This window comes from Enoplosus armatus, chromosome 9, assembly GCF_043641665.1.
Source record: "Enoplosus armatus isolate fEnoArm2 chromosome 9, fEnoArm2.hap1, whole genome shotgun sequence".
In the NCBI taxonomy this organism is placed as follows: Eukaryota; Metazoa; Chordata; class Actinopteri; order Centrarchiformes; family Enoplosidae; genus Enoplosus; species Enoplosus armatus.
Window position 1 is genome coordinate 23127698 of NC_092188.1, and position 12755 is coordinate 23140452.

At 46.5% G+C, this 12755-nt stretch overlaps 1 protein-coding gene across 3 annotated transcripts in view; it reads right to left on the bottom strand.

Moving 5' to 3' along the window:
- Window positions 1-3: 3 nt before the first annotated feature.
- Window positions 4-12755, bottom strand: part of LOC139289680 (TGF-beta receptor type-2-like) — a 31244-nt gene continuing 18492 nt past the window's right edge. For all 3 annotated transcript variants that reach the window (XM_070911289.1, XM_070911290.1, XM_070911288.1), the window contains 7 exons: window positions 12191-12489; window positions 11843-12091; window positions 11569-11682; window positions 11187-11324; window positions 7713-7854; window positions 1810-1937; window positions 4-1180 (listed from right to left, as the gene is read on the bottom strand). In XM_070911289.1, coding sequence (XP_070767390.1) covers window positions 920-1180; window positions 1810-1937; window positions 7713-7854; window positions 11187-11324; window positions 11569-11682; window positions 11843-12091; window positions 12191-12489 — 1331 coding nt within the window. In that variant the 3' untranslated portion in view covers window positions 4-919. The remainder of the gene's footprint in view (window positions 1181-1809; window positions 1938-7712; window positions 7855-11186; window positions 11325-11568; window positions 11683-11842; window positions 12092-12190; window positions 12490-12755) is intronic.

Sequence of the window (12755 nt, forward strand, 5' to 3'; positions counted from 1 at the left end):
GAATCTCAGTATACAGAAATATCTTTAATTCATAAAAGATTTACAATATCTTACATATGACACGTACTGTGTGTAAGGCAGGGTAAAATATCTTTGGCACGCTCCTCCATTTCCCGTCGATACAGACAGAAAACACATAGAATGGTTCAAAAAAATACGTCTCTATGAAGTCTTTTCACCTCTGCTTTCAAAGATAAGTAGCAGGATCACTTTCCCTTTTTTTTGTTTGTTTTTATGGGCTGATTTGACTCTTATGTACAGTGATTGTCTCTATGTACAATGCGCTTGTTTATCTGGCAAACAAGGTTTAAGTGTAGCTGGGTCAAAAAAACAAGGTTACACACACACACACACACACACACACACACACACGCACACACATTCCTTTGGGTTCCTGGTGTCCACGGCATCATTAGTGTTATGGATGCATATCTGGCTCAAAAGTCAGACACACACAAAGGCACTTTTAGGGGGCGAAAAACTCCCCTTAACTGCAACATGTTAGAATACACGAGCACATCTGTACGGCATAAGTATCACATGGTAAAGTGCACATCAAATGTCTTTGGTTTAATAGTTATCGCCCTGTTTCAGAAAGACAGTGACCTCACTGCTCAGAAAAGAAAGCCCGTCTGACTCTTGCAGAAAGTCCTGTCTCCATGCTCAGCACATCTTTGGAAGCTTCCAGTTAAAACTTTGGCTTTTTGGCTCTTTAGCTTTGCAGCTGATTAAGGCAAGCTGTTGCGTTTTAGAAGCGGTGAAGTCCAAAAGCGTCACACCCAGAGTCCGTCTTTGCTGGGCTAGAATAAGACACGACGCGGTGACTCGACTCAAAGGTCCAGGGACGCGGGAGCTCAACTCCCTCTTCAGTCCCGTCAAAGCTCAGAGTCCGTCCGTGACGACGCGGGGGGGCCTCCTCTCACTTCTCGTCGCTCACGGAGCAGTCCACAGCTATGATGTCCTGTATTCCCGTGGTTTTCGCCACCTCCTCCGGGATCTCCACCTGTGTCGGGGTCTTCAGCTCCTCGGGGATCTTCTCTGCCGAGGAGCTGCGGCTGGACAGCTTGTCCATCTCGTCGTCCATCTCGGAGATGCGCTCGGCGACGCAGTGGGCGGTGAGGCGGGCCTCGGGGTCGTGGTCCCAGCATTCCATGATGGTGGCGCAGATCACCGCCACGCCCTGTGGGGGGAGGAAGAGAGCCGGGATGTGAGTCATTCGCACTAAAAACTGGGACTGTTGACTTTCATGCATCAGAGCATCCTGGTTGCGTGTGTTTCCATCGCGGTAACGTAACACAAATCAAACCCTCTGTAGCACCGACTTGAAAAAAGGTTGACGGACATGATGACAAGGGATGAAAGAAGGGGTGCGTTTTAAATCAATCACCATGTTGTTGTTTTTTTTTAACTGACCTGAAGAGAGTAAATTCTCAGCAGCACTCTCTTTCTCCAAAAATGTTTGATTTGATAACAAAAAACGATTTAGCCACAGCCGCTGATTTCAACATGTGTTCTTCTACTCCTCGTTCAGAAGAGTGCGTGCATGTTCCCATGTAGTTTGAATATTCAATGCAATCAGAATAATGATGCTACATAATGCAATACCATGTGAAAACTAACATGTTAATGGTGTCTGTTGAAAATGAGCCTTTTGGCCGACACTGGCATGTTTACAGTGACGTTGATTAACGTGCTTTGTCCATGCAAAGATGAATGATTCTCACACAATGATCAATAACGGTGCACATCCACGCTATAGTTAGCGCGGTACGTAAATGTCATTGCAGTGTAGCAGCATGTATATCTGACCTGATGCCTGAGCCAGGTGTCGGGGATCTCAGGTCTTCCTCTGTCTCGCAGCACGTTGTCCTTCATGCTCTCCACACAGGGGTGCTCTCGCACCTTAGAGCCGTACGCAGGCTCGTAGTCCTTCACCTCTGCAAACACAAAACACAACCCGTGGATCAGCTAAGGACCTGGGGGCAGAACCCATCCCTGTCTGTGCCGCGACGTTTTACGTTATTCGCCTCACTTCCGGGCAAAGCGCGCGATGAAGATGTGGACGAGTTCAACACAAAACAAGCGCACGTTTCCTGGCACGGTTGATGACACAGTGAACATTTCAAGGTAAAAGAAATAATAATAACAATAATAATAATAATAATAGTAAAAAAAAAAACGTTGAAGAGGAAGACAGAGTGAAACAGGTGGCCCGTTGAGTTAATGCGATTAGAAAGTGTAAAAGCATCCTGGTATGAGGTCATTCCACCCCAAACCACTGAGCTGCCAGCGTTGTGCTCTGGCACCAGTAACGCTGACAGTAGGAAATAAAAAGTCTTTCATGATGTCTGCACAGGAAGGAAAGTGCTCGCTCGGGCACTTGAACGACGATTGCTTCTAAAAACAACAAATCAGCTTTGGCTAACAAGCAATTAGTCGCAACCTCAGACTGAGCAGAGCACAATCTGTCATTTTTCTTCTTCTTTCTTTTCTTTTTTTTTTTACTATTTCATGTTGAAGAACTAACAGAGGAAAGAAAAAACAAAAAAAAAATAGAGAGCGTAACGTCGAAACCATGAAAAATGGAAAACAAAGTTCCGGGACTGGGTCCAGACCTCATGAAACCGAACTCACTAACAGCTGCAGTCTGTCCTCAGCGCCAAAGAGAGGGCTCTCAGGATCTCACAGTTGCCGTGAAATGAGACACTAGTTCCTGCAAAGTAATCTCCCTTTACCCCGCCGGAGCCAGAAAATGATACGCAAACATTTAACGAATAGTGCGAGCATCGTGTTCTGTGTGCCTCGTCTTGTTCTTACGCTAAACAACTTCTGCGTCCTGCCATTCACGAGCTGTCGAACGATTCGTATTATTCCCCTATGTGCACTTTATTTGGGCGTGTCCACTAAAATGAACAGAATCACCACTGCAGCACTAGAGGACCACGTCCCGGCACTTCAGTGAAACACAGCGAGCATCCTTCCACCTGTGTTCTCGCGCCTACGGCTGAAAGGTTGCATCGACACATACACGGATGAGAGAGTCCGCCTTCAGAACTGGGCTTCAAGGTCCGTTCGGTTCTGGAGCTTTCAGCCATATCACACGATCTTCATCACCCGGCGGGGACTGCCCAGCCGTAAGGGGACTTAAATGCTGAACCTCCCCTCCCCCCCCTGAACGAGTGTATGACTGTCCGGTCAGACCTTAGCAAACCATGACCAAGCTTCAGATGTCTCCACATGGCGAAGCGGTGTGAATGGACCTGTAGTGCACTGCAAAAAGCCCCCCCCCCCCCCCAGCTTTTTCCTCATTGATTGGGAAGCATTCACTCTTACTAAAGTTTAATTTGCATGAAAACAACCCAAAAGGACATTACATCTTGCTTCTCGTGCCTCCATGACTGTGGTCCGCGTAGTGCTCGTTACATTCTTACCCGCCGCCCCTTGCAGGTCATTTTGTACCACGTTCACCATCTTAGTTTAGGAATGTAACGTGCTAACATCTGCTAATTAGCACTGAACACAAAGTACGACAAAAGCGCTGGCGGCATGTCGTTAGTTTTGCAGGTATTGGGCAAATTGGGCAAAAGAAATTGGGCGCCACCACCAGTCCAGGATGGGCTGAACGAACCACTCCTTGCAGGGCCTTGTCCGGTGCTGTTTCCGTACCAAGCAGCGATGCTATTAGTCCTTCGTCCTTGTTATTTTAGTGGTTAATCTAAACACCAGGCCGAGGGAAAACAGTTGAAAAGTTAGCCTTTCGGTTAACACTGGCACATTTACAGGGATGAATGCGCATTGTGAGTTAAATAATCTGGCTCAGCAGCTGCGAATATATCCTATATAAGGACATATGTTGTCCATGGTAATTAGCAGGACGGCTTGAGGAAATCTAGGAAAAGCTGCAGTAGTTTCATGTTAGTTAGGCCCCTGTGGTCTCAGCCGCGGGAAGTGGGAAGGTTCGAGCGGAATCCCCGGACAGGAAGTTGGGAGGACTGGGATCGGGACTGTGTGCGGAGAAGCTGACTCTACAGGCCCACACTTCCTGTTTTTGACATGTGGAACTTCCCCCATTTTTAGTATTTTAAAACAGGACCCGGCTGGGGCCCGGCCCATTCCCCTGGAGGTTATTTATGCCAGGGCTGGTATTGTCCTCAGCTCTCTGCTGTTTAGATCTCCAGCTGCGGAGCTGGTATAAATACAACACATTTTCCTGGACTGGATACAGCTGAAACACAGAGCAACGGAGAGCGAGGGCCGACCTAAAATGAGAAAGTTGAAAACAGAAATATAAAGAGGGAGGAGGAGGGGGGGGGAGGGGGTGCTCTCCAAACATCAAGACATGACTGAGTGGAGAAGGTCTCCTTTCAATTTATGATCTCGATCTGGCTCCCACACCCTTGTCCTGGCGTTTCTGAATGATATCTGGGACATCAGAGAGGTGGACAGACAGTCTAGCGCTGCCTGCTCTGGACGTTCGAAAGCTATGAGAAGAATTTCATCCGTGGTTTGAGGACGGATTTCACAAGGGGATGCAACCAGAGCCTCGGACTCACTTTCCCTTCGCTGTCTGGGGCCCGTAGTTAAAGCCCCCGTATATCCAACCTGAGGGGCGGAAAGCGGTTTACGACAGTTTCCTTTTCAGATTATCTGTCTGAAACCTTTGTGGCCTGGAGGTTAGCGGAAACCTCTGCGGCTGGCTACACTGTCTGGGCTCTGCCATATCTGAAAAGAAACACAGCTCCATGTTTGGTGTTCACGAGAACTCAACAGGCGTATGGCATACAGACTACATCACATCGAGCTCTTCTTTTTCCTGTGAAATGTCTCCTGACCCTCAGCCTTTGCCCCAGCGGGGTACAACCCCCCCCCCCCAGCCCCCCCAGCAGCTGTTGCCAAAGGCCGTCTCCCTTCATGGACCACAAGCCTTTTGCTTGGCACGGTGCAAACTCTTCGCCCCGCTCCATTACCCTGCATAACCTTCAGCTCAGACAGGACATGCAGGCCCCGCCGCGCCCTGCAGGCTAATTCAGGATATGTAAATAAAATGCTCAGAGACACACAGAGAATCCACTATGACTGACCACAACAACAATGCCAGCGCAGGCGTAGTATTTCTATCCACTCCATTTCTATTCTGTCCCTTGTTGTTGGGGTGGAGGCAGAGACACGCACGCACACAGTCCTGGGTTGAGGCGTAGTAACAGGGCTGTGTAGTGCCTCCGTCTCTCTTCCTCTGTTTCTATGTACCTCGCTAACACACACACGCACACACACACACACACACACACACACACACACACACACACGTTGGAATGTGACTGTCTAGTTCTAAATGCCTTAGACCGCCTAGAAAAGCCCACTAGGAGGAGGGAAGGAGGTGGACCGGAGAGACTCTGGCCGGAGGAAATAAAAAAGTTTGTGTGTGTGTGTGTGTGTGTGTGTGTGTGTGTGTATGTGTGTGTGTGTACTTCCATCTATGTGAGGTCGAGTTTGAAAGTCTTAAGTGCTAGAACTGAGAATGTTTTGAGAAAGTGAGGACTTGGGTTGTCGGAGGGTTAAACTTCGGGCTTCGGCACTCTAAATTCAAGTGGCATCTTTGACGTTATATTAACCCTCAGAACCCCAAGCAGCTTCTGGGCGTCTTTGTGCCCCTGTCACATTTTCACTCTCTATGGAGACTGCACAATCAGGGCTAGAAGTTGGGAGAACTCAGAAATATATTTTGTATAGTATTAAACAGCCATAAATCATAAAAAAAAGTTCATCAATCATCAAAAATCATTCTATTTCCTATCTATATTCTTGACTTGCTCTTTTCTCTTTTACAGTACTTGCTTTTTATTTGCTTTTATTTGATATATATTTTTCTCTGCTATGCTTATTCATGCGCCAATATAGCAAAGAATAATTCCCTGTATATGAAAAACCTGCTTGGCAATAAATCCGATTCTGATTCTTATTCAAAAGTGTTGTGTTCTGCTGAGGCTCAGCAAGGAAACACTGTCTGCAGAAGATGTCCACTCGATCTTGATCTTGATCTTCCGAGTGCGTCAGCGCAACACGCTGCGCCTTCAAACTTCATAAAACGCACCGGCCTCGCAACATTACTAGCTTGGGACACTGGGACAGCGAAGGCACCACGAATGAAAGGAATTTACGAGTGTGCAGGAGCAAAAATCAGACGACAGAAGAAAAGTATTGTTGTAGGGATAAATTGTCAATAGCCTCAGAGTTCAATCAGCCTGCAGCGAATATGTCTTGCCCCGTTCCTCATAGATACTGTGTGAATGTCAAGTGAGCCCTAAAGGTGAGGGTTAGATCTGCATGTAGTTGTAATGATGAAGTAGGGTCAGTGGTTTCCTGTGAGGACATTTAAGCCTCATAAACACACACACACACACACACACACACACACACACACAGCCGGCTGAAAAAGGTACAGTGTCCGCTCCTGTTCTCTCTCTCGCCCAGATTTCCTGCCCAAAGAAGGGCAGCAGCGGAGTTCAGATCGTCTCCCTCACATATCAGACATTCCTCAGATTCCTGCTGCAGACCTGGAGCTGGTGTGGAGGTGTGGTCCGACGGACACGACCACCAGACTCCCCGTCGACGCACAAACCCCCAGTCACTGCCTAACAGGAAACAGTAGCCCGAACCTCCCGTCGGCACTATGTAGGTCACAGGCGCACATACAAGTATGATAATTAGGGTCCAGAAGAATGTGGAGTTCTGAGAGGGATTGGATGAAAGTGCTCCTCAGAATTAAACAGTTATACAGACGTGATCCTGACTAAATAAAGTTGCATGACTGACGTAACCCACATTATGCGTTTTGTCTGTGATGTATTTCTGTCGACAATTACTCACGCTTTCAGTGTTTATCATCGTTGTCGTTTTCCAATTTAAGAGTCACGCTAAGATGCTTCTTTTTTTTCTCCCACTCTGACAAATGGACTGTTTGGACGGTTTTTGGCAGAAACCTGTCAGATAGACTCCTACGGTTGTGTGAAATGCTGACCGATTCTCCCACTCCAGTTGGTGTCTACTGGGTTTCCTTGTCAAAAGTTTGTTTTGGAATATTTGCATTAGTTCGTTGATAAAATAGCAACAAAACTGCCTCTTTTCAGTTGATATAAGTTGACAACGAAGGTCTTGAGTCTTAAGTGTTAATCATTATTAGTTCATTGTTTTGTTTTTATGCCCTTTAAAAACTGCGGCAGGCGGCTGTTTCCTAGTAAAACAGCTCGAAAGAGCCACTGTACACTACCTGTCCGGCAATGTGTCAAGGTCTCCAGTTGTGTGGCAGCTTGCCACCAGGTGGCCAAAATCAATTAATGCCAACGCTTGTAGGGGCTGAAGGCTCTGCATAGACTGCGCTAGTTTGCACAGAGGTTGTTTCTCAACAAACAGAAACGTGTTCCATTAGCATATCTGAAATATGCTATATGCTAAGGGAAATATGTCCTTATGATGCTTCATGCTGCTGGGCACTGGAGTTATCAACAGAAGTAGAGGCTAAGCAGTCATGTTTATCACTCTACATCACAGCCGCCTCCACTGCTACATGTGAGGCCTGATGAACTCGCCATGACGACGTCACGGCCGACGTTCGTAGTGATAACCCGAAACTTATGACAGGCGTCACTGTTGAGTCAAACAGGCCATCGCTGAAAGCGCGTGTGTTTGTGGCGTGTGTGTGTGCGCGCACTGACCTCCAACAGCTTCACACCTCGACGTCATCTCCCAAAGCACAAGGGCCATGGAGTAAATGTCGGTCTGTTTGAAGGACTCGGTGTTCTCCAGATTTAGTCGGGCCTCCAGCACCTCCGGAGCCATGTAACGCGCCGTACCCACCTGCAGCACATAGACACCAGGAGTGGTAAGCACACATACACTGAGCATAGGAATATACTTCTTGCTTCTGTAATCAGGTGGACAGAGGAAAATGACATAATAAAATAATAACAAGTGTACAATAATCGTGTGGTCCATTAAGGGCGTGGGGGCGCCGCCCCTCCTGCAATTCCAATCGTGAACTACGTATATTATTGAAAATCGTTAATGTTATTGTTGTGTTGTGTGTGTGTGTATACATTTAAGTTGTTACTCTCACGATGACTAATAAAAAAGCTCTTCCTACAGTCGGTATGTGTGTGATATGTTCGGCTTTCCCTGGTGGCCCCTGATTGGTTGACACGGCAGCAGAAAATAACTGGATAAATGTTGCCAAATTAAGCAGCTTTCCGCCCACTTAGGTGGCTGTAGGATGGTTTCATGTCTGTCAAAATGAGCTTGGGTGGGTTGACAAAACTTTAGCCTGATTTGTCATGGTGCAGATGTCTTTTTCTTATTTTTTTCAATACTGATATCATTTTCTGGCGAATAATTACGTTTTTTTTTAACCAACCTGGCAACACTGCCCAAGAAGCAAGAAGAAGTACTGAAACGGAGGCCGACAGACAGAACGCGTCATGTAGTTTAGTTTTCCCTCGGCGGCCTGCTCACGCGAGCATAAATAAAGCCCTAGCTAGCCTGCTTGCTTTTCGTGGTTGTAAATTGTCTGTGTGTGTGTGTGTGTGTGTGTGTGTGTGTGTGTGTGTGTGTCAAACTCCGACACAGACAACAGAGGACAGAAGCAGCGTGACACCAAAACAGGGTAGAGACTCTCAGCACACGCTCTGCACAATGAGAGGCTGGAAAAAGTCATTGTTCTGCAAGTCTCAAAGTCGAGTCTCAAGTCCCGAACTATGAAGTCCCAAGTAAATTACCAAGTAGGTCCCATGTCAAGGCCAACAAGTCCCAATTCAAAATCAATAAATCTCAATTCAAGTTCCGACTTAAGACCAACAAATTCCAAGTTACGACTAACAAATCCCAAGTCAAACAAATTCAGTTCCCAAGTCAAGGTCAATAGGTCCAAAGTCAAGCTCAACAAGTCCCAACTCAAAACCAGTACGTTTTAAGTCAGGATCAGCAAGTTCCAAGTCAAGTAAATGTGCTGTACAAATGCACAGAGAACGGCTTAGTAGCTTTAATGACTAATGTGTTTTCATTAATCAGGATTCATTTGCATAGCGGTGCCTGATGCAGCTGCGTTTCATCAGCACTTTCCGACCAGAAAGCTGTGACCGAACGACAGAATTAGGAGAGTAGGAAACTAAAATATTGTTGCACAGGATCACGTTTACCTCTGCTTTAATAACCCTCAAAGAACTTTGCATAACTTTAAATCTATCGAAAAACACCTAAGTGGTTAGACACACAAAGCCAAACAAGCTTGCTGGCTAAAATATTGCTGACATAATATCTGCCGTTGCATTCAGAACACATTTTTTTTTTTATGCAGGTCAAAGACAATGTCGCGGCTGCCCATGTTCTTCGAAGGTTTCTTTTTCCGAGCTGGACCGCATGAACACACACACACACACACACACACACACACACACACACACACACACATACATACATACACGGAGGTTAAAATTATGACCTACCAGCTGGGATTTTCCAGCCTCCAATTGTGAACGGAACACAACGTGACTGCCACGGATCTTTATTTGAACATTTGACTGGATAAAACGGCGCCACAGAGGGCACGGGAACAAACGTGGAGAATCTCAGCGTGCATTCTGCTGCAGGTGGCGACGTGCAGGAGCCATGGCCAGGTTCTCTCTGTGTTCGCGTGTTCTGTATCTGTGCGTTGGTGTGCACATGTGTAGAAGAGTGTGTTTGACAAGTTAGTCAACACCCTCTCCAGTGAATCATAAATCATAAATAACTGAGAAGGAGCTTTTAATTATTAAGACTTTTTTTTTGTTGCCTTTATTGGATAGTGACAGTGAAGAATGACAAACCTGGGCCGCTGTGGTAAGAGCCTACGTGGTAAGCGTTCTACCCGGTGAGCTCTGGGGGCGCCCTTGAGGAGCTTTTATGTCACAACAAAGCCTTTCCCTCCCCCCTTTATCCCCCTAATTGCCTGCCTGTCTCTGTCAGATTTCTTCTGCCGGCAAACGAGGTGTATCCCATCGAAAGTCACACACACACACACACACACAGATGGATAGAGGAGGGCAAAACAAACACAGCCGGCTCATGTCTCCAAGCAGAGAGAGTTACCATAGCAGCAGATAATGAGCTTTCTCTTTTAAACCCACAGCTTGTAGCAGCAAAGTAAACACCTGGCAGTTGTACGGTCGGTTTGTAAGCACTGTTAGTCAAGACTGACGGGAAGTATTTTACTTGAGCACAATGTTTAGGTACTTGTACATTACTGGAGTGTTTCCATTTTCTGATATTTTATACTTCCGCTCCAGTACAATTCAGCGGGACATCTTTTTTTTTACTGCGCTCCATGTAGCTGATAACTTTACTGGTTACTTCTCAGGTTAAGATTTTACATTTAAAAAAAAACAACATATGATAAAGATATTGAATACAATACATTGTTACAGATTAAACCAGCGGTTCTCAACCTTTTTAGCTTGGGACCTCTTACATAAGAGCGTAGAGAAAAGTCCAAAACATGAATAGAAATGTGTGTAGCAGAACTTCTTGTTTTTGTTTTTATTCCTTTTTCCTCTCCCATTAATAATTTCAAGCCCCCTCAGATTTATCTTGTGACCTTTTGGATGGGGGCCTGACCCCTAGACTGGACTACCTTGTATATAAAATAGTTAAAAGTAGCTCCACCTCGAACAGTTACAACGGTAAAATGCTGCGAACATGTTGATCTATCAAGTGTATTTCTATCTATCAACAGTATTAATAATCAGGTAATGTTAAATAATAATAAGCGACTTACAGGGGTCTTACATTTGTCTGCAGAACAAGTACTTTTCTTTTGAAGAACATTTTGTTGATAATACTTCTCTACACTTACGAGAATTTTGAATGCAAGCCATTTAAAGTACATTGTTGTGTTGCTACTTAGTCTTGAGTAAAGGATCTGAGCATTTCTTCCACCACTGGTCATATTTGTATATTTTGCTGTAGGTAGTCTAGCTCTCTTTGGGTCATTTGCTGCCAGTCCGACTGCAGGTAGAGGTTCAGTGCCTTGCTCAAATACAGAGGAGCAAGTGTGCTCTTTCAACTTAGTCTCTGGATAAAAGAATGTTTGATTGAAAAAGGAAGACGATCAAGTGACACGCCAAAGAAGAAAAGTAACTAAAAGAGACTTTTCATCCGACCTGTCCGCTGTTGGCGAGATCATCCACAGACAGGCTGCTGTCCAGGCTGAGTCCCAGCCCAAAGTCACACAGGCAGCACGTCAGGTCGTTCTTCACCAGGATGTTGGAGCTCTTCAGGTCTCGGTGGATTATGGGCACCTTGAGGCACAATAAAAGTAAAAGTATACAATTTAAGCATCAATTAACAACAACAATTAAATGGTAACCACTCCACAAGCTTTCCTGTGGCACCACCCTCAAATTCAAATTTGCACACAAGGTCATGGAAACTAGCTGGATATCTCCACACGATTGGCATCTCGCTCACCTTTCCTCGAGCACCAACCTCAGGGCCAAAATGTTAACTTTGCAACCAAGATATCGCACAATCGAACAGTCCTACCTTAGGGCGTCCACAGGGAAGGCGGTCACTGTGGAGGTGGGCGACACCCCGGGCCAGAGAGCTGCCCAGTACCTGCAGCTCCTCCCAGCTGATCACATGACGCGTCAGGTACTCCTGGAGGGCAGAGGGACGATGGGATTGGTGGCATTGTGAAAAGTGACAAAGGCTGGATGATTTCAAACAGGTTCAAATTGAAACTTGTGAAGGAAGCAATTTGCAACGTGAGGTAACGCTGCCGCCCTCAAGTTGGATTACCTGACATTGTCAGTCTCACCTGTAGGTTTCCTCTGGGGTGGAAGGCAGTGATGAGCCAGTACTGTTTCTCCACCTTCCTCTCCTCAGCTGTCAGGAAGTGGAGAACGTTCTCGTGTCGGAGGTCTGTATTGGAGAAGATGTCCTTCTCGTTCTTCCAGGAAGCGTACTCCTCATAGGGGAAGATCTTCACAGCCACTGTTTCGAACTGATCTGAGGTGGTCTGCTTCAGCTTAGCCTTGTATACCTGCGCGAAGCGACCCTTACCCACCTGGGACAGGATCAAAAGTTACGACTTTAGTTAGAATTTAAGTTAGGATGGCTGAGAGCAGAATAGCCCCACAAAGCAAATACCACTAGGTGTGTATACCAGCAGATCCAGCTCTATAGGCAGCGGCTCAGTGTTGTGGTTCAGGTTGTTGGCGTGCGTCGAGCTGCTGTCTGACCTGTCGTCATCCATCATGATGGCGCAGGCGTCGCTGCAGTCCAGCCCACCCGCTTTTGGCTTGCGCTTCTTAATGCTGCTCTCCCATTGTTGGCTGAGCATGCGCTGCCGATAGGCTCGGTACCAGTAGAACATTCCCACAACCACGGTCCCCATCACCAGCAGGGGCAGCAGGCTCACCAGAATCACCGACACCAATGGATCATCCGGAGTTGGATCCACAACTGGAAAAGAAGACAGAAGCCGAGATGGAGCCGAGAAATGGTTTCAAAACAGGAGGGCCAGAAAGTTTAGGGTCAGCTTGGGAATGTGCACAGAGGTCAAATTTGTCATCTACTTCAGGGGGAAAGTTTTGAAAGTTTTGAGATTGATTTGATGTAGAGCCTAAAATTGCATTAGACCCAGACGGGCAATGGAGGAAGAGGAGTTGACACATGCCCTCTCCCACCAGTCATCGCCAAGCTCTTTCTCCCAGGCACACTTAACATTG